At 51.4% G+C, this 27,523-nt stretch overlaps 2 protein-coding genes across 6 annotated transcripts in view; one reads left to right on the top strand and one right to left on the bottom strand.

Moving 5' to 3' along the window:
- SCNN1A (sodium channel epithelial 1 subunit alpha) overlaps nucleotides 1-7,701 on the bottom strand; it is a 30,867-nt gene extending 23,166 nt beyond the window's left edge. Inside the window, exons 1-2 of one of the 4 annotated variants that reach the window (XM_055394218.2) lie at nucleotides 7,031-7,701; nucleotides 6,009-6,369 (exon numbers count right to left, since the gene is read on the bottom strand). In XM_055394218.2, the coding sequence (XP_055250193.2) occupies nucleotides 6,009-6,364 (356 nt within the window). In that variant the 5' untranslated portion in view covers nucleotides 6,365-6,369; nucleotides 7,031-7,701. The other 3 variants (XM_055394221.2, XM_055394220.2, XR_008681706.2) reach the window with 3 other exon arrangements.
- A 9,800-nt stretch (nucleotides 7,702-17,501) lies between these two features.
- On the top strand, nucleotides 17,502-25,260 carry LTBR (lymphotoxin beta receptor). 2 transcript variants are annotated; one of them, XM_088837399.1, is made up of 10 exons: nucleotides 17,502-17,747; nucleotides 17,887-17,983; nucleotides 18,235-18,360; nucleotides 18,443-18,595; nucleotides 18,962-19,058; nucleotides 19,191-19,282; nucleotides 22,441-22,548; nucleotides 22,860-22,885; nucleotides 23,860-24,088; nucleotides 24,370-25,260. In XM_088837399.1, the coding sequence occupies exons 1-10, from the start codon at nucleotides 17,652-17,654 to the stop codon at nucleotides 24,609-24,611; spliced, it is 1,266 nt and encodes a 421-aa protein (XP_088693525.1). In that variant the 5' UTR covers nucleotides 17,502-17,651; the 3' UTR covers nucleotides 24,612-25,260. The 2 variants fall into 2 exon arrangements, with proteins under 2 accessions (XP_088693525.1, XP_055250212.2); XM_055394237.2 differs by having other exon boundaries at nucleotides 17,502-17,768.
- Nucleotides 25,261-27,523: the final 2,263 nt, after the last annotated feature.

Raw genomic sequence — 27,523 nt, 5'->3', positions numbered from 1 at the left:
GTGGTCATGTATGGATGTGAGAGTTGGACTGTGAAGAAAGCTGAGCACCGAAGAATTGATGCTTTTGAACTGTGGTGTTGGAGAAGGCTCTTGAGAGCCCCTTGGACTGCAAGGAGGTCCAACCAGTCCATCCTAAAGGAAATCAGTCCTGGGTGTTCTTTGGAAGGACAGATGCTAAAGCTGAAACTCCAATACTTTGGCCACCTCACGTGAAGAGTTGACTCATTGGAAAAGACCCTGATGCTGGGAGGTGTTGGGGGCAGGAGGAAAAGGGGACAACAGAGGATGAGATGGCTGGATGGCATCACCAACTCGATGGACATGAGTTTGAGTGAACTCCGGGAGTTGGTAATGGACAGGGAGGCCTGGTGTGCTGCAATTCATGGGGTTGCACAACTGAGCAACTGAACTGAACTGAACTGAAGCTGCAGCTTTACCTAAGGAAGAATTTTCCATCAGCAGTTGCTGCAGAGATAAGTGACATTCCTGACACAAAGGAGTTCATCACTGGGTGGGGGATGGGGCGGGGCAGTGCCAGCTCTAAAAAAAAGTCTGGGCTTTTTGTCCCTGCCAGGCCTGCCAATGCAGAGCCTGCTTTCCAGATCCTGTGAGGTGAGTAGGGGACAATGCAGGGTCCCCCCCAGGGTCAAGGTTGGATGGCCTGGCTCAGAGCCTTCCCCTCCCTCAGTGCAGTTCTCTGAGGGGAAGGAAGATTTCATGACCTTCTTTGCTGTCCAAGAATGCCACAGTTCAGTTCAGTTCAGTCGCTCAGTCGTGTCCGACTCTCTGCGACCCCATGAATCACAGCACGCCAGGCCTCCCTGTCCATCACCAACTCCCGGAGTTCACTCAAACTCATGTCCATCGAGTCGGTGATGCCATCCAGCCATCTCATTCTCCGTCGTCCCCTTCTCCTCCCGCCCCCCAACCTTTCCCAGCATCAGAGTCTTTTCCAGTGAGTCAACTCGTCGCATGAGGTGGCCAAAGTATTGGAGTTTCAGCTTTAGCATCAGTCCTTCCAATGAACACCCAGGATTGATCTCCCTTAGAATGGACTGGTTGAATCTCCTTGCAGTCCAAGGGACTCGCAAGAGTCTTCTCCAGCACCACAGTTCAAAAGCATCAATTCTTCGGCGATCAGCTTTCTTCACAGTCCAACTCTCACATCCATACATGACCACGGGAAAAACCATAGCCTTGACTAGATGGACCTTGGTTGGCAAAGTAATGTCCCTGCTTTTTAATATGCTATCTAGGTTGGTCATAACTTTCCTTCCAAGGAGTAAGCATCTTTTAATTTCGTGGCTGCAATCAGCATCTGCAGTGATTTTGGAGCCCAAAAAATAAAGTCTGACACTGTTCCCACTGTTTTTCCATCTATTTCCCATGAAGTGATGGGACCAGATGCCATGACCTTTGTTTTCTGAATGTTGAGCTTCAAGCCAACCTTTTCACTCTCCTCTTTCACTTTCATCAAGAGGCTTTTGAGTTCCTCTTCACTTTCTTCCATAAGGGTACTGTCATCTGCATATCTGAGGTTATTGATATTTCTCCCAGCAATCTTGATTCCAGCTTGTGCTTCTTCCAGCCCAGCGTTCCTCATGATGTACTCTGCGTATAAGTTAAATAAACAAGGTGACAATATACAGCCTTAACATGCTCCTTTTCGTATTTGGAACCAGTCTGTTGTTCCATGTACAGTTCTGACTGTTGCTTCCTGACCTGCATACACGTTTCTCAAGAGGCAGGTCAGGTGGTCTGGGATTCCCATCTCTTTCAGAATGTTCCACAGTTTATTGTGATCCACACAGTCAAAGGCTTTGGCATAGTCAATGAAGCAGACATAGATGTTTTTCTGGAACTCTCTTGCTTTCTCCATGATCCAGCAGATGTTGGCAATTTGATCTCTGGTGCCTCTGCCTTTTCTAAAACCTGCTTGAACATCTGGGAGTTCACGGTTCACATATTGCTGAAGCCTGGCTTGGAGAATTTTGAGCATGACTTTACTAGCGTGTGAGATGAGTGCAATTGTGTGGTAGTTTGAGCATTCTTTGGCATTGCCTTTCTTTGGGATTGGAATGAAGACTGACCTTTTCCAGTCCTGTGGCCACTGCTGAATTTTCCAAATTTGCTGGCATATTGAGTGCAGCACTTTCACAGCATCATCTTTCAAGATTTGAAATAGCTCCACTGGAATTCCATCACCTCCACTAACTTTGTTCGTAGTGATGCTTTCTAAGGCCCACTTGACTTCACATTCCAAGATGTCTGGCTCTAGGTCAGTGATCACGCTATCGTGACTATCTTGGTCGTGAAGATCTTTTTTGTACAGTTCTTCAAGAATGCCACACTCTTCCTTAAAACCAGCCTCAGTCCCTCCCAGGATTGAATGAAAAAAATGTGCTCTTGAGCTCTCTTTGCCGTGGATGTGGCTTTGTCTGGCCCCCTCTCTTGGGTGAAAAAAGCCCTTTGTTAACCAGAAAGGGGATGGGGATCGCTGTGGCTGACCTTTCACATTGGACTCTCAACACCTCCTTGCTTAGTATGAGGGTCTTCAGCCTTATCCCCTTTCCTGGAAGTTACAGAACAGCCCAGAATACCCCACCCCTTCTACTGGCCACACTACTGCCACCTGCAGTTGGCACCTGGGCTGACTTTGCCTCCAGTTATCTCACAAGCTCCTCTATCTCTTCCACGACTTCCACCCCCTCCTCGCTTCCCAGTCCGAGTCACCTATCTTGCCTCTGCCTCCAGCACCCACGCCAGCTAGCAGCATGAGTCACACACAGGTCCCCACCCACCAGGCTACATCAACCTGTCCACCCACCCCTGCCTCTCTCCTGGAACAGGAACCAATAACCCGGATCCTTCCCTTCTCTCCTCTCTCTCCCTCTGGACTCCCGCTGCTCCCCACGGGCTCCCACCAGCCCCCACCGCTGGCTGCCTTTGCCTGGCCCCTCCTTAAACTGCTATGGGAGAAAGAACTTTGAAAGCAAACATACTTGGTCTTTGACTCAGTTACTGACCCTAGATTCACTGGCTTCTACGTAATGGGGGGATGACAGATTTTTGAATCTGTTTCACCACCAGTTCCCTGTGTGAACTTAGGCAATTACTTAACTTCTCTGGGCCTCAGTTTCCTCATCTATAAAATGGGAGCAATACTGGTATCTACATAAGAGATCTGTTGTGAAAATTAAATCATTTGATTAAATATAAATTTTTTTTTGTTTGGCACATATTAAGTACTATATGTGTTAGCCATTATCATTGGTGTTTTTTCTTTTTTTTGGCCACACCCTATGGCATGCTGCTGCTGCTGCATCGCTTCAGTCATGTCCGACTCTGTGCGACCCCACAGACAGCAGCCCACCAGGCTCCCCCATCCCTGGGATACCCTATGGCATGTGAGGTCCTAATTCCCTGACCAGGAATTGAACTGGCATCCTCTGCATTGGAAGTGCAGAGTCTTAACCATTGGACCGCCAGAGAAGTTCTAGTTATTTTTATTATTGCTTGCTGTTTGACCCTGCTCAGTTACTTCACCTCCACTTCCTCATCGGCAAAATAGAAATAATGCCCGTCTCCATGGACCTGTCAAGATTAAATGAGGTAGTGCTTAGAGAACTCCCAGTGCAGGATCAAGCACATAGTAGGGGCTCCATATCCTTCCCCGGCTTTGAGGAACCTTCTCTGACTCCCCTCCTATCCAGGGTGCTGGGTGTCTCCCCACTATCTCCTGCAGAAGGGATTGTTTTAATCGGTGAGAACACCTGCCTCCCAGCCTGCAAGCCCCAGAGGCCAGGGCTCTGGTTTTCATTCCCTGGGGCGTTCTCCTCTACTGCCCTGGGCCTTGCGCCCTGTGGAGCCTCGGAAAATATGCAGGCCTCGACAGAGTTATCCTTGCACTGCCCAGCTCTCACCCACAGCTTTCAACCACAGTCTTCATTGAGAGCCTGTTATTGGCTAGTTCCTCCGGCTTACCTGCCCTCCCTCCCCACTGCCTCAGGGGATGAGGGTGGGGGAAGTCGGGGAAGGAAGAGGGCTGGGAGTACTGAGGTTGGGAAGAAGAGAAGCAAAGCCGCAGGCACCAGGGGAAGAGAAAGGAGGCTGAGAGAGGAATAAGACAAGCTCAGAAATGAGATATAGGGACTTCCCTGGTGGTCCAGTGGTTAAGCCTCTGTGCTTCCAACGCAGGGGGTGCGCGTTTGATCCCCGATCAGGGAACTAAGATCCTACATGCTGCACAAAACAAACAAACAAAAAAAACCCCAAACAAACGAAAAAGAAATGAGATGTAACATCTGAGCAGAAACTCCATTATTCCACATTCACATTTTGGGTTTTAAGAAGAGGCAGGGGTTTACAATCAGGCAAACAGGGTTTAAAAGCCCCTGATGCTCGGAAAGATTGAAGGCAGGAGGAGAAGGGGATGACAGAGGATGAGATGGTTGGATGGCATCACCGACTCGATGGACATGAGTTTGAGCAAACTCGGGGAGATAGTGAAGGACAGGCAAGCCTGGGGTGCTGCAGTTCATGGGGCTGTAAAGAGTCAGACAGGACTTGGTGACGGAACAACCACCACAAACAGGGAAAGTCACAGTGGAGTCTGTGACCTTGAGCCTTAGCTCTCTCTGCCTCAGTTTCCTCAAGTGTAACCCAGGAATAATAACAGTATCTGCCTCAGAGGATTGTTGGAAGAATTAAAGGAGGTGCCCGAGGAGTTTTTAACTGCGTCCTTAACTGCGTCTGGTGGTCTGGTGCATGAAGCAGCTTCTCAGTACCTGGCCTCTTAACCTGGGCCTCATACAGGAGTTTATCAGTGAAGTGGCAGAGCAGTGTTTTCTCTGTAGGACACGATGTCCCAACCCTGATCAGCTCATGACACACCTCCGGACACTACAGACTATCGCACCCCTGATATGTGACCAGTTCCATCCACTCGCAATTGCACGCACACCTCATTTGTTTGCTCACACGCATTCATGCGATCACATACACACTCGCTCATAAACCTTACACTCTGACTCTAGCTCACAGTTTTTATGGTACCTGTCACAGTGCGCTGAGGTTATCTGTTTATATGCCTATCTCTTCCATCTTGTCTTTCAATACCTAGCAGAGTACTTGGCCTTCAGCAAAGATTGTAGGAATTATTGATGAACCCATTCGCCGGGTGCCTAGAGCCGTGTATGGCCTGCTGGAGGTGTCCCAAGGTGTAAGGTGTGGCAGGACCGAGTGAACACACAGAAAAGGTGTGTGTAAACACCCAACCCTGCCCTCCTGTCTTCTCCATGGTTACCACCACCCCCTCTGGCTTCCAAACCGAAAATTGGCAAAGAACGCTGGTGAAACCCAAAACTTCAGGACACACCCAAACACCGCACCTGGACAGGTGGACTGCACAGCTCAACAGGGTCACCTGGGCCTTTGGGGAAACAGCCTGACCAGGGTACCTTCTATCCTGTCCTGTTGTCCTGGCTCTGTGACTACACCCCCACTCACCCCCCCAACCCCGCCTCAAGGCTCATGGAAGTTTCCATCACCACCGCTCCCCCACTTTGCTTTCTCCAACACAAACTGCCCTTCTCAACCCAGACCACCCTTCCAGGGCCCAGTCCCAGCCAGCTCCCATCACCACCACCACCTCCCCACCACACCTGCAATCATCTCGTTGCAGGATCTTCATCAGATTCATCTCCTGATAAGGAGGAGGGGCTGATTCCTACCCTGCTCTTCCGAACTTATCAGCATCAGCGCTCCCTCCCACTTTCAGGAGGATGAAGGGGTGGAGGAGGAGACTGTCAGTCCAACAAGCCCACTCTAGAGAAGGCTCAGGCACTAGGAAGCCTTCCCTGGGCAGGGCGGCCGGCCCATCACATCAAGGGTTCCCCTCTCCTGCCCAGAGGGACATCTGACTCGGGTTAGGGACTGAGCGTCCGCCTGCCCAGTGGACAACCCCATCCCCTCTGAACTCTCTCCCGGGCTCAGGGAAGGAGACCCACCTGTAGGGGTTGAGTGTACAGATGGAGACAGCGGGGAAAATGAGCTTGTCCGAGTTGAGGTTGATGTTGAGGCTGACGGGGTAGCTGAAGTATTCTCCGAAGAGCTGGCCGAACTGCCAGTACATCATGCCGAAGGTGCAGAGCCAGAGCACGGCCCAGAAGACCGTCTTCATGCGGTTGTGCTGCGAGCACACCAGGCGGATGGCGCCGTGGATGGTGGTGTTATTACAGAAGAACTCGAAGAGCTCCCGGTAGGAGCGGTGGAACTCGAGCAGGGCCTCCTCCTCCTCCGTGGGCGGCGGGGGGCCCGAAGGCTCGGGGCCCGGCCCCAGCTCCTCAGGCTTGTCTCCCTTCATGAGCCCTTGGTGGGGTCGGGGAGGGCGAGGGGCCGGGCTGAGTTCTGGGCTCTGGGTGCCTCCTCCAGCCTCATCACCTGGGGCCCGTGCCCTCATCCCACCCTCCTCCCACCTCTTGCCCACTTTCTCCCCTTCCTCCCCAGGCCCCGTCCCCGGGAGCCTGCTGACCTGCCAGAGTCTGGTCAGAAGAGCTGGAGCCAAAGCTCCCCTGAGTGGCCTCTCTGCCTCGCTGATAAGACTCCCTCTGGTTTCTGTCCTAGACTCTCCTTTTCTGTCTCCTCTGTCCGGTCTGTCTGTCTTTGGTCTTCCTCCAATATCTGTGTCTTAGCTTCTCTCCGACTCCGTCTCTCTCTGGCCCTCTCTCTGCCTTTCGCCCCTCTTTGGGTGTCTCGGCCCTCTTCCTTGCCTGTTTCCTGTCCGGGTGTCAGGCTCTGTGATCTCGCCCCTCTTCCTCCCCGCCCAGCCCCCTCTTCCCTGCAGCCTGGACTCTCCCCTCTGGTCCCCGGGCCTGACCTCGGGCTGTGACCTGACTCCCTCTCGGTCCCAGGGACGGCTGGGCTCCGAGAGGTCTGGGCTGCCTCCTGCTTCCCACTCCCAGGTTGTGGCTGGACTGGGACTGGTTCCTTTCCAGTTGAATCTGGCAGCCCGGCCTCTCCTCCCCCTCACCTGACAGGTGCAGCAGCCAGACCGGGGAGCCCGCCCGCTGGGCCGGGAGGGAAGCTGCAGAAGCCTCATTAGCATCTCAATTAAAGGTGAGCCGGGCAGGAGGAGGGGCCGAGGAGGAGTCCGAGCTGAGAGCTCTCCCGAGGGAGGAGGGCTCCTGAGGGCAGGTGACCTGCAGCACCCGGACTGGAAAAGCAGGACGGTGGGGCAGAAGAAAAGTCAGGGCTGGGAGTCCTGGGAAGCCAGCAGGCAGGGAGACCGGGAGACAAGAAGGCAGGCGAGGGACGGAGGTCTGGAACCAGGAGGTGATGCTGAACGCAAAGACAGGAGGGCAGAGCAAGGAAAAAGGACAAGTCCGGATGAGTGAGACTAAGGTGTGGGGACCAGGAGAACAGGGAAGGCCAGATAGTGGAGGTGGGTGGACGGAGGAGAGGGAGACAGACCGGGAGAGAGGGATGGATGGAGGACAGGCAGAGAAGCGGGGGTGAGGAGGACGGAGCCAGCCCCCAGAGGAGTCCCTCTCCCCCACCACTGAAGGAGAGGCAGGGGGAGGGACTGCCCCCGGTGCCCTTCCAAGAACCAGGGCCCCTCCCTGGGGAATCCTTCCAGGGGCACCCCTGGGTCAGCCTCACCCCCAGGCCTTGGAGAAGAAGGAGACACGGCCTGCAGGCTTCCTCCCTGCTCACTAAGGTGTGACCCCGCCCAGGAGCACCCCTCTGCCTCTCCCAGCTGGTCTTGCCCTCTTGACCCCTCACCCCCACCCCGAGCCTGTGCAGCCCAGGGAGGGGCCCAGGTGGAGCTGGGGGCTGGGTGGGGCCCTGGGACATTCTGTTCCTTTTTACACCATTGGCTGCCAGGCCAGGAATGCGTCGTGTCCCCAGTTGTGGTCACGGGGTTGCTGGAATGTGTGCTCGAAGAGGGGCCAGCAGGGCACTTGGGCAGAGCCTTGGAACCCAGGGATAGTGGGCACCGAGGAGGCAGGAGGGATTTGGCTGTGAAGAGAGTGGGGAGGAAGAAGCTGAGCCTGGCCCAAGGCTGCACCAACCCTGGAAGGAAGCAAAAACTCAATGTGGGGGCCGTGGTTTTCCTCCAAAATCTCTGCCCCAGACAACCCCGCAAGCGAATAGAGTGAGGGACCAAGCAGGAAAGGGGGAAGGGATCAGAGAAGGGCCCAGGAAGCACAGAGACCCAAGCATACAGCCCAGGCCAGAGGTCTGCCACTGTGACCCCGTAGGAGGTAGCCACTGGCTCCTCTCGCCTCCGGGAGGAGGGGGGCTGGGACAAGCAGACAGGCCCAGCCTGAGCCTGGATGCAGCTGGATAGGAGAAGACAGGCCCTCGAGGTCATGAAATCATAAGACAAGGATCCTGGTAACAGAGAGGGGAGCCAAGTGCTGAGGGAGCCTGGGGGTGAGGAGGAAGGGAGAGGCACTAACCCAGGAGATTCAGGAAGACTTCTCGGAGAAGGCGGCATCTCAGCTGGGTCTTGCGAAACAAAGGCTCCCATCTGTGGCCAGTCTCCCGCAGCCTCTTAAAGTGAGAGTTGCTGTCGATCAGGATTCCAATCCCACCGCATCGCTTTCCCCAACGCCTTAGGGGACCCTTCTGTGGAGAAGGGAAAGGCTGGCTTTTTCTTCATTTTCCAGTTGAAGAAACTACCCTCCGCAAAGACTGGCCAGTTTTCTGTGGATGCAAAACCAAACAGTAGTAGCGTGAAGAATAGAAGCAGGATTTTTCTTTGCCAAGTGGGGGGTTATCTGCTTAGGGCTTTTGCCACACACCCCAAGACAGACCAGCCACAGTCTCATGGGGGAACTGGGGCCCCCTGCACCTGGTTTTGAAAGTCAGGCAGGTTCGCATATTCCCACCAGCCATCTGGGTCCTGGACTGTCTCCCAGGCTCCATGAGAAGCTCTGCCTACCATCCCCACCTTCCCAAAGGACATCCTACCAACAGGAGGGGTAGCCAGCACCCTGCCTGTCCCATCTCAGAGATTCAGAGAGTCACGTCCCTGCCACTTCTGTTTGCCGGCTGATGCCTGAAATCCAATCACTGGCCCAAGGCCACAAGGCAAATAGTTTTTCCTTCAAAGCTTCTGTGAGCAGGATCCCGAGGCCCCATCTGGGCTGAGCCGGGGAGCGAGCCCAGTGTCCCCGAAGCGGCTGCCGAGGTGTGGCAGCTTAGAGACAGCAGCATTCCAGATCTGGAATGGGCCAGAGCAAGCTTGTTCTGGTGAAAAAAAAAAAAAGAAACCTGAGGCCTGCACCTGTGTCATAGCTCCGATTTAAATATTATCTTTTAAGGCGCAGGGGAAAAAAAACCTGAACACATTTTCCTCACAACACAGTTTTCCAATAACACAGAAGTTTGCAGATCAATAAAAGCTTCTCTCAGTCCCATTCTGCTCCCACCCCTCGACTCTGGGTGCCACTGTCATTTGCGTCCATCTGTATCTTTTTTGGGTGCTATTGTAGACTTCCGTATATTTTTAAAAAACAAATACATAGGTTTTCCATAAATGGGACCATGTTATAGGCATTATTCTATGACTTCCATTTTTACTTTTAAACTATGTGACTTCGGAAATGACACTCAGGTCTTCCCTGACTCTGAGCTCCCAAAGCAGAGGGTCCAAGTTCGACCCTGCACAACACAACTAAGAGTTTGCATGCCGCAACTAAAGATCTCCCACACTGCAACTGAAAACAGAATCATGCCATAAGGAAGGTCAAAGATCCCAAGCACAGAACACCCAGTGCAGCCAAATTAATTAATTACTTTTTAAATGACATGTTACCACTGTGGGGCCCAGGCTTCTCGAGGAGACAGCAGGAGCGTGGAGTGTGTAAGGCAGCCCAGGTGGTTACAAAAGTCCTTTCCAGCTGGTTCTGCATATAGCCAGTATCAGTTCAGTTCAGTTCAGTCGCTCAGTCGTGTCCAACTCTCCGCGACCCCATGAATCACAGCACGCCAGGCCTCCCTGTCCATCACCAACTCCCGGAGTACACTCAAACTCATGTCCACAGAGTCGGTGATGCCATCCAGCCATCTCATTCTCCGTCGTCCCCTTCTCCTCCCGCCCCCAACCTTTCCCAGCATCAGAGTCTTTTCCAGTGAGTCAACTCGTCGCATGAGGTGGCCAAAGTATTGGAGTTTCAGCTTTAGCATCAGTCCTTCCAATGAACACCCAGGATTGATCTCCCTTAGAATGGACTGGTTGGATCTCCTTGCAATATAAGGGACTCTCAAGAGTCTTCTCCAACACCACAGTTCAAAAGCATCGATTCTTCGGCGATCAGCCTTCTTCACAGTCCAACTCTCACATCCATACATGACCACGGGAAAAACCATAGCCTTGACTAGACGGACCTTGGTTGGCAAAGTAATGTCTCTGCTTTTTAATATACTATCAAGGTTGGTCATAACTTTCCTTCCAAGGAGCAAGCGTCTTTTCATTTCATGGCTGCAATCAGCATCTGCAGTGATTTTGGAGCCCAAAAAAATAAAGTCTGACACTGTTTCCACTGTTTTTCCATCTATTTCCCATGAAGTGATGGGACCAGATGCCATGATCTTTGTTTTCTGAATGTTGAGCTTCAAGCCAACCTTTTCACTCTCCTCTTTCACTTTCATCAAGAGGCTTTTTAGTTCCTCTTCACTTTCTGCCATAAGGGTAGTGTCATCTGCATATCTGAGGTTATTGATATTTCTCCCAGCAATCTTGATTCCAGCTTGTGCTTCTTCCAGCCCAGCGTTCCTCATGATGTACTCTGCATATAAGTTAAACAAGCAAGGTGACAATATACAACCTTGACGTACACCTTTTCCTATTTGGAACCAGTCTGTTGTTCCATGTCCAGTTCTAACTGTTGCTTCCTGACCTGCATACAGGTTTCTCAAGAGGCAGGTCAGGTGGTCTGGGATTCCCATCTCTTTCAGAATGTTCCACAGTTTATTGTGATCCACACAGTCAAAGGCTTTGGCATAGTCAATGAAGCAGAAATAGATGTTTTTCTGGAACTCTTTTGCTTTCTCCATGATCCAGCAGATGTTGGCAATTTGATCTCTGGTGCCTCTGCCTTTTCTAAAACCTGCTTGAACATCTGGGAGTTCACGGTTTACATACTGCTGAAGCCTGGCTTAGAGAATTTTGAGCATGACTTTACTAGCGTGTGAGATGAGTGCAATTGTGTGGTAGTTTGAGCATTCTTTGGCATTGCCTTTCTTTGGCATTGGAATGAAGACTGACCTCTTCCAGTCCTGTGGCCACTGCTGAGTTTTCCAAATCTGCTGGCATATTGAGTGCAGCACTTTCGCAGCATCATCTTTCAAGACTTGAAATAGCTCCACTGGAATTCCATCACCTCCACTAGCTTTGTTCGTAGTGATGCTTTCTAAGGCCCACTTGACTTCACATTCCAAGATGTCTGGCTCTAGGTCAGTGATCATGTTATCATGACTATCTTGGTCATGAAGATCTTTTTTGTACAGTTCTGTGTATTCCTGCCACCTCTTCTTAATATCTTCTGCTTCTGTTAAAAACCTAAAAGTAGAGATACCATATGATCCAGCAATCCCACTCCTGAGCATGTATCCAGTAAAGACAAAGACTAATTTGAAAACATACATGCACCCCAAGGTTCATAGCAGCACTGTTTATGATAAGCAAGACACGGAAACAACCCAAGTGCCCATCAACAGACCACTGGTTTAATAAGATGTGGTATGTGTGTGTGTTTATACATAAAAATATATATATATGAATATTACTCAGCCATAAAAAAAGAATGAAATACTGCCATTTGCAGTAACTTGGGTGGACATAAAGGATATCATACTAAGTGAAATAAGACAGAGGAAGGCAAATAATATCAGTTCAGTTCAGTTCAAGCGCTCGGTCCTGTCTGACTCTTTGCAACCCCATGGATTGCAGCACGCCAGGCCTCCCTGTCCATCACCAACTCCCGGAGCTCACTCAAACTCATGTCCATTGAGTCGGTGATGCCATCCAGCCATCTCATTCTCTGTCATCCCCTTCTCCTCCTGCCCCCAATCCCTCCCAGCATCAGCGTCTTTTCAAATCAGTCAGTTCTTCACATCAGGTGGCCCAAGTATTGGAGTTTCAGCTTCAGCATCAGTCCTTCCAATGAATATTCAGGACTGATTTCCTTTAAGATAGACTGGTTGGATCTCCTTGCAGCCCAAGGGACTCTCAAGAGTCTTCTCCAGCACCACAATTCAAAAGCATCAATTCTTCGGTGCTCAGGTTTCTTTATAGTCCAACTCTCACATCCATACATGACTACTGGAAAAACCATCCATTCCGTTCCGTCGCTCAGTCGTGTCCGACTCTATGCGACCCCGTGGACTGTAGCCTACCAGGCTTCTCCGTCCATGGGATTCTCCAGGCAAGAATACTGGAGTGGGTTACCGTTTCCTTCTCCAGGGGATCTTCCCGACCCAGGGATCGAACCCGGGTCTCCCACATTGGGGGCAGACGCTTTAACCTCTGAGGCACCAGGGAAGCCCGGAAAAACCATAGCTTTAACTAAATGGACCTTTGTTGGCAAAGTAATGTCTCTGCTTTTTAATATGTTATCTAGGTTGGTCATAACTTTTCTTCCAACAAGCAAGCATCTTTTAATTTCATGGCTGCAGTCACCATCTGCAGTGATTTTGGAGACCAAAAATATGAAGTATGTGACTGTTTCCACTGTCTCCCCATCTATTTGTCATGAAATGATACTTTAGCCACCTGATGCGAAGAACTGACTCATTTGAAAAGACCCTGATGCTGGGAAAGTTTGAGAGCAGGAGGAGAAGGGGACGACAGAGGATGAGATGGTTGGATGGCATCACCGACTCAATGGACATGGATTTGGGTGAACTCCGGGAGCTGGTGATAGACAGGGAGTCCTGGTATGCTGCAGTTCATGGGGTCGCAAAGAGTCAGACGCAACTGAGCAACTGAACTGAACTGAACTGATGGGACCAGATGCCATGATCTTAGTATTCTGAATGTTGAGCTTCAAGCCAACTTTTTCATCCTCTTTCACTTTCATCAAGAGGCTTTTTAGTTCCTCTTCACTTTCTGCCATAAGGGTGGTGTCATCTGCATATCCGAGGTTATTGATATTTCTCCTGGCAATCTTGATTCCAGCTTGTGCTTCATCCAGCCCAGCGTTTCTCATGATGTACTCTGCATATAAGTTAAATAAGTAGGGTAACAATATACAGCCTTGATGTACTCCTTTCCTGCTTTGGAACCAGTCTGTTGTTCCATGTCCAATTCTAACTGTTGCTTCCTGACCTGCATACATGTTTCTCAAGAGGCAGGTCAGGTGGTCTGGTATTGCTATTTCTTTAAGAATTTTCCAGTTTGTTGTGATCCACACAGTCAAAGGCTTTGGCATAGTCAATAAAACAGAAGTAGATGTCTTGGAGAAGGAAATGGCAACCCACTCCAGTGTTCTTGCCTGGAGAATCCCAGGGACGGGGGAGCCTGGTGGGCTTCCATCTATGGGGTCACACAGAGTCGGACACGACTGAAGTGACTTAGCAGCAGCAGCAGCAGCAGATGTTTTTCTGGAACTCTCTTGCTTTTTTGATGATCCAACAGATGTTGGCAATTTGATCTCTGGTTCCTCTACTTTTTCTAAATCCAGCTTGAACATCTGGAAGTTCATAGTTCATGTACTGTTGAAGCCTGGCTTGGAGAATTTTGAGCATGACTTTACTAGGGTGTGAGATGAGTGCAATTGTGCAGTAGTTTGAACTTTCTTTGGCACTGCCTTTCTTAGGGATTGGAATGAAAACTGACCTTTTCCAGTCCTGTGGCCACTGCTGAGTTTCCCAAATTTGCTGGCATACTGAGTGCAGCACTTTCACAGCCTCATCTTTTAAGATTTGAAATAGCTCAACTGGAATTCCATCATTTCCACTAGCTTTGTTCATAGTGATGCTTCCTAAGGCCCACTTGACTTCACACTCCAGGATGTCTGGCTCTAGGTGCGTGATCACACCATTGTGATTATCTTCATCATGAAGATCTTTTTTGTACAGTTCTTCTGTGTATTCTTGCCACCTGTTCTTAATATCTTCAGCTTCTGTTAGGTCCTTACCATTTCTGTCCTTTATCGAGCCCATCTTTGCATGAAATGTTCCCTTGGAATCTCTAATTTTCTTGAAGAGATCTCTAGTCTTTCTCATTCTGTTGTTTTCCTCTATTTCTTTGCACTGATCGCTGAGGAAGGCTTTCTTATCTCTCCTTGCTACTCTTTGGAACTCTGCATTCAAATGGGTATATCTTCCCTTTTCTCCCTTGCCTTTCGCTTCTCTTCTTTTCACACTTATTCGTAAGGCCTCCTCAGATAGCCATTTTGCCTTTTTGCATTTCTTTTTCTTGGGGATGGTCTTGATCCCTGCCTCCTGTACAATGTCACAAAGCTCCATCCATAGTTCATCAGGCACTCTATCAGATCTAATCGTTTGAATCTATTCCTCACTTATACTGTATAATCATAAAGGATTTGATTTAGGTCATATCTGAATGGTCTTGTGGTTTTCCTACTTTCTTTAATTTAAGTCTGAACTTGGCAATAAGGAGTTCATGATCTGAGCCACAGTCAGCTCCTGGTCTTATTTTTGCTGACTGTATAGAGCTTCTCCATCTTTGGCTGCAAAGAATACAATCAATCTGATTTCAGTGTTGATCATCTGGTGATGTCCATGTGTAGAATCTTCTCTTGTGTTGTTGGAAGAGGGTGTTTGCTATGACCAGTGCACTCTCTTGGCAAAACTCTATTAGCCTTTGCCCTGCTTCATTCTGTACTCTAAGGCCAAATTTGCCTGTCACTCCAGGTATTTCTTGACTTCCTACTTTTGCAAATAATATGATATCACAAATGTGGAATCTAAAAAATAATACAAATGATTCTATATACAAAATAGACATAAACTCACAGGCATAGAAAGCAAACTTATGGTTACCAAGAGGGAAAGTTAGCAGGGAGTGACAAATTAGGGGTATGGGATTAACAGGTACACACTACTACATATAAAATAGATGAACAGCAAGGGCCTACTATATAACACAGGGAATTATAATTAATATCTTATAGTAACCTATAATGGGAAAGAATCTGAGAAAATAACTTTGCTGTACACCTAAAACTGGGCTTCCTTGGTGGCTCAGCAGTAAAGAGTCCACCTGCCAATGCAGGAGACTTAGGTTTGATCCCTGGGTTGGGAAGAGCCCCTGCAGAAGGATATGGCAACCCACTCCAGTATTCCTACCTGGGAAATCCTACTGACGGAGGAACCTGGCAGGCTACAGTCTGTGGAGTAGCAAAAGAGTTGGAAATAACTTAGCAACTAAACAACAACACCTGAAACTAATACAATATTGTAAATAAACTAAACTTCCATTTTTACAAATGTCTTTAAAAAACAGAAAAATGGATCTAAAGTCAAAACGCACACAGACCTTTCTGAATTTAATTGCTCCAGCCCCAGTCTCCATTTCCTTGACCTGAGCAGTGCACACCTATTCTGACAATTCTTCCCCCCGCCCCACCCCCGGGGCAGCCCAGGAAATTCACTGGAAGAAGACGAGTCCTGGGCCTGTACCAGGAGAGAAGCTGCTGCTGCTGCTAAGTCACTTCAGTCGTGTCCAACTCCGTGCGACCCCATAGATGGCAGCCCACCAGGCTCCCCTGTCTCTGGGATTCTCCAGGCAAGAACACTGGAGTGGGTTGCCATTTCCTTCTCCAGGAGAGAAGAGAGGTGTCTAAATCTCAGGCAGGCCAGTTCACTCTTTTGTGATTCCCCTGACCCCACAGGTGCACCCCTGCCCAGGGTTCCCCTGATTCTCCACCAGGAGCCTGTCCAGCCAGTCAGACCAACCAGGGTAAGGATGTACGCCCAGCGAGTCAACCACTCATGCCTGGAGGGGCTCCCCTGAGTCATGAGGAGGCAGTTGCTGGACTGAGCTAGGACCCAGACATCTGGAACCTAGACTCTAGGCTTGCTTTGCCATGGACTGGCTCTGTGATGTGGGCAAGGCGTCATCAGCATTGACACTGACATTGAAGTCGCTCAGTCATGTCTGACTCTGCGACCCCATGGACTGTAGCCTACCAGGCTCCTCCGTCCATGGAATTTTCCAGGCAAGAGTACTGGAGTGGGTTGCCATTTTCTTCTCCAGGAGATCTTCCCGACCCAGGGATCGAACCCGGGTCTCCCGCATTGTAGGCAAACGCATCATCAAATTAGTCCATAAATATGTACTGGATACATGGTCCGTACCAGACTCTGTGCGAAGCTCCCAGAACCCAGACTTGCAGTTTCAGGGCAGGCTGTTGCCAAGCACAAAAGGCCAGTGGCCGGCAGATGATAAGCAGCAGGTCACAGGGAGGGGTCTGGGTGGAGTGGCTGTGCAACCCAGGCTAGGGTGCCTCCCCAAGCCCAGGTGACCCTCAGTGACAGGTGGGAGTTAGCCAGGAGCACAGAAACGTTGAAACCAGACTCCCTGGCATGGGCCAGGGAGGGCGAGGATGCCTTAATGAATTGCAAGGAAATGGTAGGAAGAAACAGGGCAGGGGCCAGACCAAGCCCTCCTGAAATCCTGCCCTCTTTTACATGGTATCCTGGCCTCAGCATCCTCATCCTTAAGGTGAGAGGCCTGGACAGGCGGGCTGTCAGCTCAGGGATCCGAAGGCTCTAAGGTGAGGTCTTAGGACTGAGGGTGGTGGTTGCCCAGCCCCAGCCTGGCCACCCTGACCATGGGAAGTCGGTCTTCACATCCCCGCATTCTCTGAGGACACGGAGGTGGGGGAGGCAGGGGCTGCTGTATCCTCTGGAGTGTCTCCCAGGAGACCTGTGCCCACTGCTCTGTGGGTTGGGTTGACTCAGGGGAGGGGCGGGGGCGACTCTTTTGTAGTTTATATTAAAAATTCGCACAACAGGGCGGGAACCCAGGAGTCTAACAAGTCTGCCAAGAGGGACTTCTGGTTCCCAGATGCTGGTCTGGCTGGCTGTCCTTGGCTCCCTGTGGGTCTCCACACTCTCAAAATCTGACAGTCCCAAGCCCATCCATGTTTTCAGATCTGGCCGGACACAGCTCTGTCTGGAACTCTATCTGTTCCTGGGTCCCCTCTGCCCCAGCCGGGCTCTCGAGTGCCCATCCGAGCACCGTCCGCTGGCTCTAACACCCCTTTCCCACCAGCCGGCCCAGCCTGGCTTGCGTTCTCCTCTCCAATCAGGCCTGCGGAGAAGGGAGGAGGCCCGGTTCCGGCCCCGCTGCCCTCACGTGCTTTCCCAGCCGCCCCTCCCGCCCTGCGTCGTCGGCCAGCCAAGCCTGTTCCTCTTCCCGATTGCGACAGAGGCCGCCTGGGCTCCAGCGCTCCCTGTCCCCGCCCCGCGCCGGCCGCTCCACTCCCACTTCCTGAGCCCCGGCGCTGGAGCCCTGGAGGCCAGGCAAGGCCCGGCCGTTCCGGCCCCCGGGGCGCGTCCGTCAAGTCCTGTCCCAGCCTCTGGGCTCTGCCACCACTGGCCAGGACGTCCAGGCTCCCACCTCCCTCCCAGGCCTCCATCCCTCTGCTCGGCTGGCAGGCTGACTGGCCGCCATGCGCCTGCCGTGGGCCACCTCCCACCGCGGCCTGGCCTGGAGGCTACTCATCCTGGGCGTCTGGGGTCTCCTGGCCGCATCCCAACCCCAGCTGGTGAGGGAGGGGCCCATGCAGGTAGGTGGGGGTGGGCTTGGCTGGGGAGAGGGGTCTGGGCCATCCTCTCTGATGTCCCTCTGCTCCTCCCAGCTGACCCCTGAATAATTCTACCCCCTGATTCCATCTCTTCTTGAAGGGGCTCCCATACCACACGGAGAACCAAAGCTGCGGAGACCAGGAAAAGGAGTACTACGAGTCCAAGCTTCGCCTCTGCTGCTCCCGCTGCCCCCCAGGTGAGAGGCCAGGGCCAGAGAAAGTCTGGGACGGGGAGGCGGGTTACAGGGGGCTCCAGCCCGCCTTGCTGCCTCGCATAGACACCAGATACCGGCTCCCAGGGAAATCAGCTGGCAGAAACACAGAACAAGAAACACTGGCCGGCCATCCTATGTAGGCACCAGGACAGGCCCAGGGTCATGCAGCGAGCAGCAGAGGGCACCGGGAACCCCAGTCCCCTGACCCTTCTCCTGCCCTGCTCACAACCTAGGCACACACATCTCCACCAAATGTAGCCGCCACCAGAACACTGTCTGTGCCACGTGCCCGGAGAAATCGTACAACGAGCACTGGAACCACCTCTCCTTCTGCCAGCTGTGCCGCCCCTGTGACAAGAGTGAGTGGGGTGTTCCAGGGTGGGGGGCTGGGATGTCCTGGAGCACAGCCCCTGTGCCGAGCATCCCCCATCACCCCCGCAGTGCTGGGCTTCGTGGAGATCATGCCTTGCACTAGCGACCGCAAGACCCAGTGCCACTGCCAGCCGGGGATGTACTGCGTCTTTTGGAACTCTGAGTGTGAGCACTGCGAGCCACTCTCCGACTGCCCGCCTGGCACCGAGGCCGAGCTCAAAGGTCAGAGGTCACTGGCAGCAGAGGGTGGGAAGGAGGCTGCGCGGGCGCTCTTGAATGGGTGCAGGGTGCTGTGTCCATGGTGACGCCCCAGGTGGCTAGTTCTCTGTGTAATAAAATGCTTCTTCCTCCCTGAGAAAGGCTCACAGATGAAACCTGCAGAGAAATGGAGTTGGGACTGTGCAGGGTTCGAGGTCCTCCCAGCATTGAGAGGAACCTGGGCGATGGGGAGAGAAAGATGCTGCGAAGTACAGACTGGGGAGGATGGGTGGGTAGGGGGCCATCCAGCAGGCATCACAGAAGCCCACAGCTGAACAGAAGCCCCCTGTGCCCACTCACCCTGGCTGCCCCACGCTTCTCTCCTGCCAGATGAAGTCACGGAGGCTAACAGCAACTGTGTCCCCTGTAAAGCTGGACACTTCCAGAACACCTCCTCTCCCACCGCCCGCTGCCAGCCCCACACCAGGTGAGGGTGCCCGGTCTGTGTTCCTCCAGCCCTCCCAGCCCCAGCCGGTGCCAGCCCACCTTACGCTCAGCTTCACAGACCAGCTCCACTTGCAGCCGGGAGCCCCCCTGAGCTGGGCTCTTTCCTCCACAGGTGTGAGGATCAGGGCCTCGTGGAGGAAGCCCCGGGCACCGCCCAGTCTGACACCAGCTGCAGAAATCCACAAGAGCCCGCTGACATGCCAGGTGAGGAGGGGCCGGGGCCGGGAGGGGGCATCTGGGGAGATGCCTTAGTTCCATCCATCTAAACAAACGGGGAAATGACGAACCCTTTCCTCTCAGAGTTGTGGCAGGAAGCTCCTCAGAGAAAAACTGGAGCATCCCTGGGCCAGGTTACTTACACACATGTCTGTGTATACGTGTACTTTTTAAGTTATATGTTCTACATGTAACTTAAAAGTTACATGCAATATTACTTCTGAAAGTGAAAGTAAAGTCGCTCAGTCGTGTCCAACTCTTTTCGACCCCGTGGACTGCAGCCTACCAGGCTCCTCCGTCCATGGGATTCTCCAGGCGAGAATACTGGAGTGGGTTGCCATTTCCTTTTCCAGGAGATCTTCCCGACCCAGGGATTGAACCTGGGTCTCCTGCATTGCAGGCAGACACTTTAACCTCTGAGCCACCATGGAGATATAGATATACCTGTACCTGACATCACTGTCATCATTTGGACATGCCACCATCACATAACCCATTTACTGAGTATAGTAGGTTACACCTTCCATCGCTAGAGAGAAGATTCTACATTTGATGCTTTCTTGCTCTTTTCTGTGGAATTATTGCTTTCCTTGCCTGAAAGAGGATTATGCATGCTCGTGCTTAGTCGCTACAGTCGTGTTCCAGCGGACCATAGCCCTCAGGTTTCTCTGTCCAGGGGTTTCTTCAGGCAAGAGTACTGGAGTGGGTTGCCTTGCCCTCCTCCAGGGGATCTTCCCCACCAAGGGATCGAACCCACGTCTCCTGCATTGCAGGCGGATTCTTTACCGCGGAGCTACCAGGGAAACCCTATAGAGAATTATAGGATGTTTCTGATAACTGTCATTGTTATCAGTCAGGGAAAAGTTTATTTCCTTAATTTTAAAAAATGGCTGAGCACTTATTATCATAGCTTCCCTTTAATAAGAGCAGCTAGTGCATCAGACACTCTCTGAACTTGACTTTCACTAGCTCATTTAAACCTCATAATGATCCTGTGAAATAGTCCTGTTATTATCCTTACTGACAGATGAGGAAACCAAGGCACAGAGAGGTTAGACTTGCCCAAGATCAGCCATGTGGTAGTTGGTGTTATGAATACCTGTTCTAGGTCTTTCTTACTCCAAAACCCATGCCGTAATACATGCAGACTGTAGAAGATGAGAAAATTCAGATAAACAAAACTAAACCTCACCTACAGAACCATCAGCTGGCATATCCACCCAACATTTTTAAATATATCTCCCCAGACATTTTCCCACACAATAGAAAAAAGTAACATTTTTTCTAAAAGTGGAGTCATTTGAACGTTTGTAACTTAATTTTTCATCTAACTATATCATAACATTTTCTACATTCTATTATTAATTTTAACTGTGTATCAAAAATGATTGGCATTTTTTTTCTTTTTTCTTTTGTATTGGTGTATAGCTGATGAGGGTTTGCCTTGTAGCTCAGTTGGCAAAGAATCTGCCTGCAATGCAGGAGACCTGGGTTCAATCTCTGGGCCGGGAAGATCCCCTGGAGGAGGAAATGGCAACCCACTCCAATATTCTTGCCTGGAGAATCCCATAGACAGAGGAGCCTGGCAGGCTATAGTCCATGGGGTCACAAAAGTCGGACATGACTTAGCGACTAAACCACCACCATAGCTGATTAACAGGGCTTCCCTGGTGGCTTTAGTAAAGAATCTGCCTGCAATGCAGGAGACCTGGGTTCAATCCCCGGGTTGGGAAGATTCCCTGGAGAATGAAATAGCAATCCATTCCAGTATTCTTGCCTTGGAAATTCCATGGACAGAGGAGCCTGGCGGGCTACAGTCCATGAGGTCTTAAAGAGTCGGACATGACTGAGCGACTCAACCACCACCAGAGCTGATTAACAATGTTGTGATGGTTTCAGGTGAACAGCAGAGGGACTCAGCCATACATATATATACATATATATCCATTCTCCCCCAGACTCCCCTCCCATCCAGGCTGCCACAGAACACTGAGCAAAGTTCCCTGCGCTATACAGTAGGTCCCTGTTGGTTATCCATTCTAAATATAGCCATGCGTATGTGTCTATTCCAAACTCCCGAACTATCCCTTCCCCACATCCTTCCCCTGTTGGAAGCATACATTTTTTGATGCTAATAGGTCTTCATGTCCTTGGCTCTGTAATTCTCAGATTGGTATTTAGAGCTGGACTTTCAGAGAGTACATAAGCTAATCTCCTCATTTTGTGTATGAAAAACACATAACTGGGCAGGAACCCAGGTCTAATTCTTCCCCACACCTCCCATTCTGGACTCACTTAGGGCACAGAATTAGATGGACCACCAAGGGTGAACTCCCACTGTCTAAATTTCTGAGTCCTCCTGAGTTTCCTCAGGAGCAGGTGACAGAAAAAGTGACAGGCTTAGTGGACTCCATGCTGTCAATGGCAGCACAGGCCCACAGGAAGACAGCAGTTGCCCATGGCTATACACAGACACCTGAGAAGCCGGGCCTCCCCTTCCCTCCCACTCCTGGGAGCTGCTCCAAGCAAGCCAGTGGAGATCCAGCAGCCCCGCTCACAGCCTGAGTCTACCCACAACTCCAAGCCCACCCTCCCTTACTGCCTCCCACTCCCATTTCCAGCCCAAGTGCCTGTCCTCACCCACAGGGCTGCCCCTGTGCCGGTGGCCAACCACACTCGCCCCAAACATCTCCATCTGAGGCAGAGTCTCTCCTGGTTCTCAGTGGAGGGGTGGACACGTCAGGCTCCATGCCCCTTCTCTGTAACCCAAGGGAAGTTTCTCCAACTTCTCCTTTAGGAACTGCAGTGGGTCTACAAGGGGAAAGAACTTCCCAAGTGGCACAAGTGGTAAAGAATCCGCCTGTCAATGCTGGAGACGTAAGAGACTCCATCCCTGGGTCAGAAAGATCCCCTGGAGGAGGGAATGGCAACCCACTCCAATATTCTTGCCTGGAAAATCCCATGGACAGAGGAGCCTGGGTTGAAAAGAGTCGGACAGGACTGAGCGGTAGCAGTAGCAGGAGGGGGAGCCTGCTCCCTGTTTTCCATCTGGGTGGCCTGAGAACTGGAGAGCTGCTCCCTAATAGCCCCATCCACCCACTGCTCTCCTCGTGTCCTCACGCCTCTTCCTGTCTGCCGTCCTCCAGGAACGATGCTAGTGCTGGCCATCCTGCTGCCTCTGGTCTCGTTTCTGCTCCTCACCACCGTCTTCGTCTACACCTGGAAGAGCCACCCCTCTCTCTGCAGAAAGCTGGGTAGGAAAGACTCAGACGCCAGCAGGGATGTCTGCCTGGGTCTGTGCCCATCCAGATGGGGTAGGGGGCTGGAGGGAATATTCAGCTCCCTCAGGGCCAACACTTCTGCCCCTTCACACCCTCAAGACACCCAGCACTTGTCCCCACACAGGCACCACATCTATCCAGCCCCTTCATTCTGAGGCTGGAGATAAGGGTAACGACAGACTGACCGTTCCGGGAGCCCAGGGTGGGCAGTGCCATACCATGGGGTCGGGTGTGGAGGGGAAAGCCTGGGGGTCTGAGGCCTGCCGTTTCATTTTCTATTCCAGGATCCCTGCTCAAGAGGCACCCAGAGGTAATGGGGAGGCTAGGGAGGCAGTGAGGAGGGGCAGGGGACAGGTGAACAGGGGTAGGGGGCAGGCAGGAAACGAATCTGCAGCTTCAACATCCATTTGATCATTCAACTAATAATTTACTGAGCATGCTATGTGCCAGGCAATGGCACCCCACTCCAGTACTCTTGCCTGGAGAATCCCATGGATGGAGGAGCCTGGCAGGCTGCAGTCCATGGGGTCACACAGAGTCAGACACGACTGAGCGACTTCACTTTCACTTTTCACTTTCATGCATTGGAGAAGGAAATGGCAACCCACTCCAGTGTTCTTGCCTGGAGAATCCCAGGGACGGGGGAACCTGGTGGGCTGCCATCTATGGGGTTGCACAGAGTCAGACACGACTGAAGCCACTTAGCAGCAGCAGCAGCATGTGCCAGGCACTATGGAAATAGCAGTGAGCAAAGCAAAGTCTCTACCCTCCCAGAGTTTCATACCAGTGGTGCAAGGATAAAGTTAGACGACTATGTATTAGATGGTGACAACTGTTAAATATGGAGAAGGAAATGGCAGCCCACTCCAGTATTCTTGCTTGGAGAATCCCATGGACAGAGGAGCCTGGCGGGCTACAGTCCATGGGGTCGCAAAGAGTCAGACACGACTGAAGCAACTGAACCCAACTGCTAAATAAAGCATGGTGAGGCTGGCGGGGAGGGGAGTGGGGACAGTGACAGTGGCAAGCAATGAGGTTATACTACCTTGGAGTGGACAGAGAGAGCCTCTGTGGTCAGCTGATATTTGAGCAGAGAGCTGAAGAAAACAGAGAGCCAGACACCAAGAGTTCCAGGAAGAGGGAACGTCAAGTGCAAAGGCCCTGAGGCAGGAAGCTTGATGAAGAGGGCATGGAGCTGCCTAAGCACAGGGTGGGGTTGGGAATTAAAGAAAGATGGAGACTGAGGCCCCCGTCCTTGGTTGGTTCTCGGCCTCTGTCCTGCAGGGAGAGGAATCAAATCCTGCTGATGGAAACTGGGAGCCCCCAAGGTTCAACACACATGTTCCTGACCTGGTAAAGCCACTTCTGCCTGCCCCTGGAGACTTGACCCTGGCCTCAGCCGGCGTCCCAGCGAACCCGGGTTTGGAGGAAGAGGTGCTCCAACAGCAGAGTCCCCTGAGCCAGGCCAGGGACCTGGATGCTGAGCCCCCAGAGCAAGGCCAGGTGGCCCCCGGTGAGAAGAGGGGACAGGGAGGGAGGGTGGATGGAGGGGAGCGTGTGAGCCGGGCTGAAAAGAGGAGACTGCCACAGCCAGTGTCCTGACTACAGAGAAGGGACGAGACTGAAAAACCAAGAAACCAGGGAATGAACGCAGAGCTCAGGAAACCAAAGCGCACGGAGAGGGAGGAAAGGGGAGGCGGCGGATGGGGCCCTGGGGCGTCCCGTGCTGGCAGCGCGCGGGGGGCCCCCCTCAACCTTGACCCCTCGCCCCTCACTCTGCCTTCCTTCCCACAGGCACCAACGGCATTCATGTCACCGGCGGCTCTGTGACGGTCACCGGCAACATCTACATCTACAACGGGCCGGTCCTGGGGGGAGCCCGGGGCCCTGGAGACCCCCCCGCCCCCCCAGAGCCTCCATACCCCGTCCCCGAAGAGGGTGCCCCCCGCCCTCCCGGGCTCTCCATGCCCTACCAGGAGGACGGCAAGGCTTGGCACCTGGCTGAGACAGAGACACTGGGGTGCTACGCCCTCTGACAGGGCCAAGGACCCAAAGCGTCAGCCATGCCGGATGGTGTCTGGAGGAGCCAGGAGAAGGGAGGCTGCCCTCCCCGCACAGGTCTGACTGAGGGCCTGAGAAGGGCCCAGAGAGCTGGACCCTGAGGGGCCAGGCCTCAGACATTGCCTCTCTGAGAGCAGGGCCGGCGCTGGCTGGGAACAGCGCCCCGGCGGGACTCTCCAGGCCACCTGAGCAGGCCCAGGACTCCACTGCAGACTCCCTGCCCACTGGGGCTGCACTGGCTCAGCCTCAGGCACAGACAGGGCATATGACCCTAACCACTGCCCCCTGGCATCTGAATCCCAAGCCTGGCACAGAACAGAGCCAGCCACACGGTCACTCAAGGACTGGGACCCCCAGGCAGAGTCGTGGTGCTCAACATCCTCAAGCTTCAGAGGCCCTGTGAGGGCCCACACTTCAGTGGACTGAGGGAGACCCAACAAGGAGCCAGAGTGATGAGCAGGACCACCCACCGCTCCCCTCCTCGACAGGAAAGCGAGTCTCTCTAACCAAGGGCTTGGGTGGGGTTCGAGGTATAAGGGCGAGTTTTGGATGGGGAGGAAAAAAATTGGTGAGTGTATTTATGAACTGTACCCACATACAAATAAAGAGGAGGCTGAGACCTAGGCCATTGATTTCCTTGGGGTTTATAGAGAAACGCGACTCCATTGGGGCCATGTCAAAGGCACAGGTCAAAACTATGGAATATAAAATGTTACCAACTATAATCCCGCAAGGTATTTGTGTGAGAGGCTGGTATATGGAACTCAGGTGATGACAGTATTGGCCAACAATCTCTGACAATGTGGCAGGCAGTGTTCTCAATGCCATGCAACCTTACCTTATGCAGCCCTCACAAAACCCTCAGGAGGCAGGTATGAGGACTATTCCCATTTAACATATGAGGAGACTGAGGCCCAGAGAGGGTAAGTCAGTTGCCCAGTTTAGCTGCACATGGTTGGGATAGGCCCTGTTAGACTGGCTCTAGAGTCCTGGTGGGTAAAAAAGAGAATATCTCTGAATAGATAAAATGGACTGGTTTTCTCAAATCATCAGACCTCCTCCATACCCCGCATGCATGAAGTTCTCAGCCAACTCTCAAACCCCCAGGTTCAAAACAAAGTACAAAAGTGTTTGGCAACGTTCTCTATTTTGTCTGTTTTGCTGCACCGTGTGACATGCAGCAAACCTCCCCAACCAGGGATCAAACCTGTGCCCTGCATCGGAAGCATGGAGTCATAGCTCCTGGAACACCAGAGAAGGCTGTATTTGGCAAGGTTTGGTGAAGGGAAAGATCCATGCTTTAGACATAAATTAAGAGGCCAAGTTCACATTCTGCTGATAAAGAGATGTAGGCCAGCCTCCTTCAACCAGAAGAAGCACCGTGACTTTTACTTTATTTCTTCTTGTCTTGCAGGCTTACCTCGCTTTATTGTGGGTTTTTTTAAACAAATCGTGGCAACCCTGAGTTATTGATGATGGTTAGCATTTTTTAGCAATACAGTATTTTTAAATGAAGGCATGTCTGTTGGTTTTTAGACATAATGCTATTGCACACTCAATAGGCTGCAGTACAGTGTACATATAATGTTTAGATGTAGTGAGAAACCCCCTAAAATCCGTGTGACTCGCTTTATTGCCGTGGTCTGGTATCAAACCACAGCATCTCCGAATATGCTTGTATTTTCTTTTCTTCCCCTAAAGAACTCCAGACCTTCTCAGGCTCTCTTGTTGTTTGTAAATGTTTGGGGCCCCAGAATTTATCTACCGTGCTGCCCAGTAGAAACAGTCTTAGCTGGAAAGATTGCGAGGGGAGCTGCTGCAGCTGACGGCTCCTTCCATAAAAGGCCACCCTCTGGGTCTGATGTTATGACTGTTGCTGGGGCCCTTCAAGGTGGGGAAGCTCCAAGGCAGACACTCCAAGAGTCTTCTGATCCAACCCAGTGGATGGGTTATTTAAGGTTGACCTTGAAAGTATTAAATCCAACTTCCTTTTTTGAGCAGTAAATAATGTGAGCTGTATTTTTAGACAGAGAACAAAAGCCTCCTGCTCTTGCCATAGGCTAGAGCCAGACATCATGATTCCTTAATCGTTGTTCCAGGGTATTTAGATTTAAAAAAAAATATACGCTTTTTTTTCAACAAAATAAAAGGAGGAAACTTTGTTTTAAGAAATGGTGCCAGGAGTGAGGAGGAAAGTTTCAAGAGGGAGGGGATATATATATATATATATACATATATATATATACACACATACATATATATATATATATACACACACACACTTATGGCTGATTCATATTGTATGACAGAAGCCAACACAACATGGTAAAGCAGTTACCCAATTAAAAAAAAAGCTTAATGAATAAATCCGGTCCCTTCTCTTCATGGCAAATATATGGGGAAACAATGGAAACACTGAGAGACTTTATGTTTTGGGCTCCAAAATCACTGCAGATGGTGACTGCAACCATGAAATTAAAAGACATTTGCTCTTTGGAAGAAAAGCTATGACAAACCTAGACAGCATATTGAAAAGCAGAGACATTATTTTGCCAACAAAGGTCCATCCAGTCAAAGCTATAGTTTTTCCAGTAGTCATGCATGAATGTGAGACTTGAACTATAAAGAAAGCTGAGCACTGAAGAATTGATGCTTTTGAACCGTGGTGTTGGAGAAGACTCTTGAGAGTCCCTTGGACTGCAAGGAGATCCAACCAGTCCATCTTAAAGGAAATCAGTCCTGAATATTCATTGGAAGGACTGATGCTGAAGCTGAAATTCCAATACTTTGGCCACCTGATGCGAAGAACTGATTCGTTGGAAAAGACCCTGATGCTGGGAAAGATTGAAGGCAGGAGGAGAAGGGGTCGACAGAGGATGAGATTGTT

Source organism: Moschus berezovskii, chromosome 6 (genome assembly GCF_049115385.1).
Source record: "Moschus berezovskii isolate FMDL1 chromosome 6, NW_MosBer_1.0, whole genome shotgun sequence".
NCBI classification, from domain to species: domain Eukaryota; kingdom Metazoa; phylum Chordata; class Mammalia; order Artiodactyla; family Moschidae; genus Moschus; species Moschus berezovskii.
This window is presented reverse-complemented; position numbering and strand designations above follow the sequence as displayed.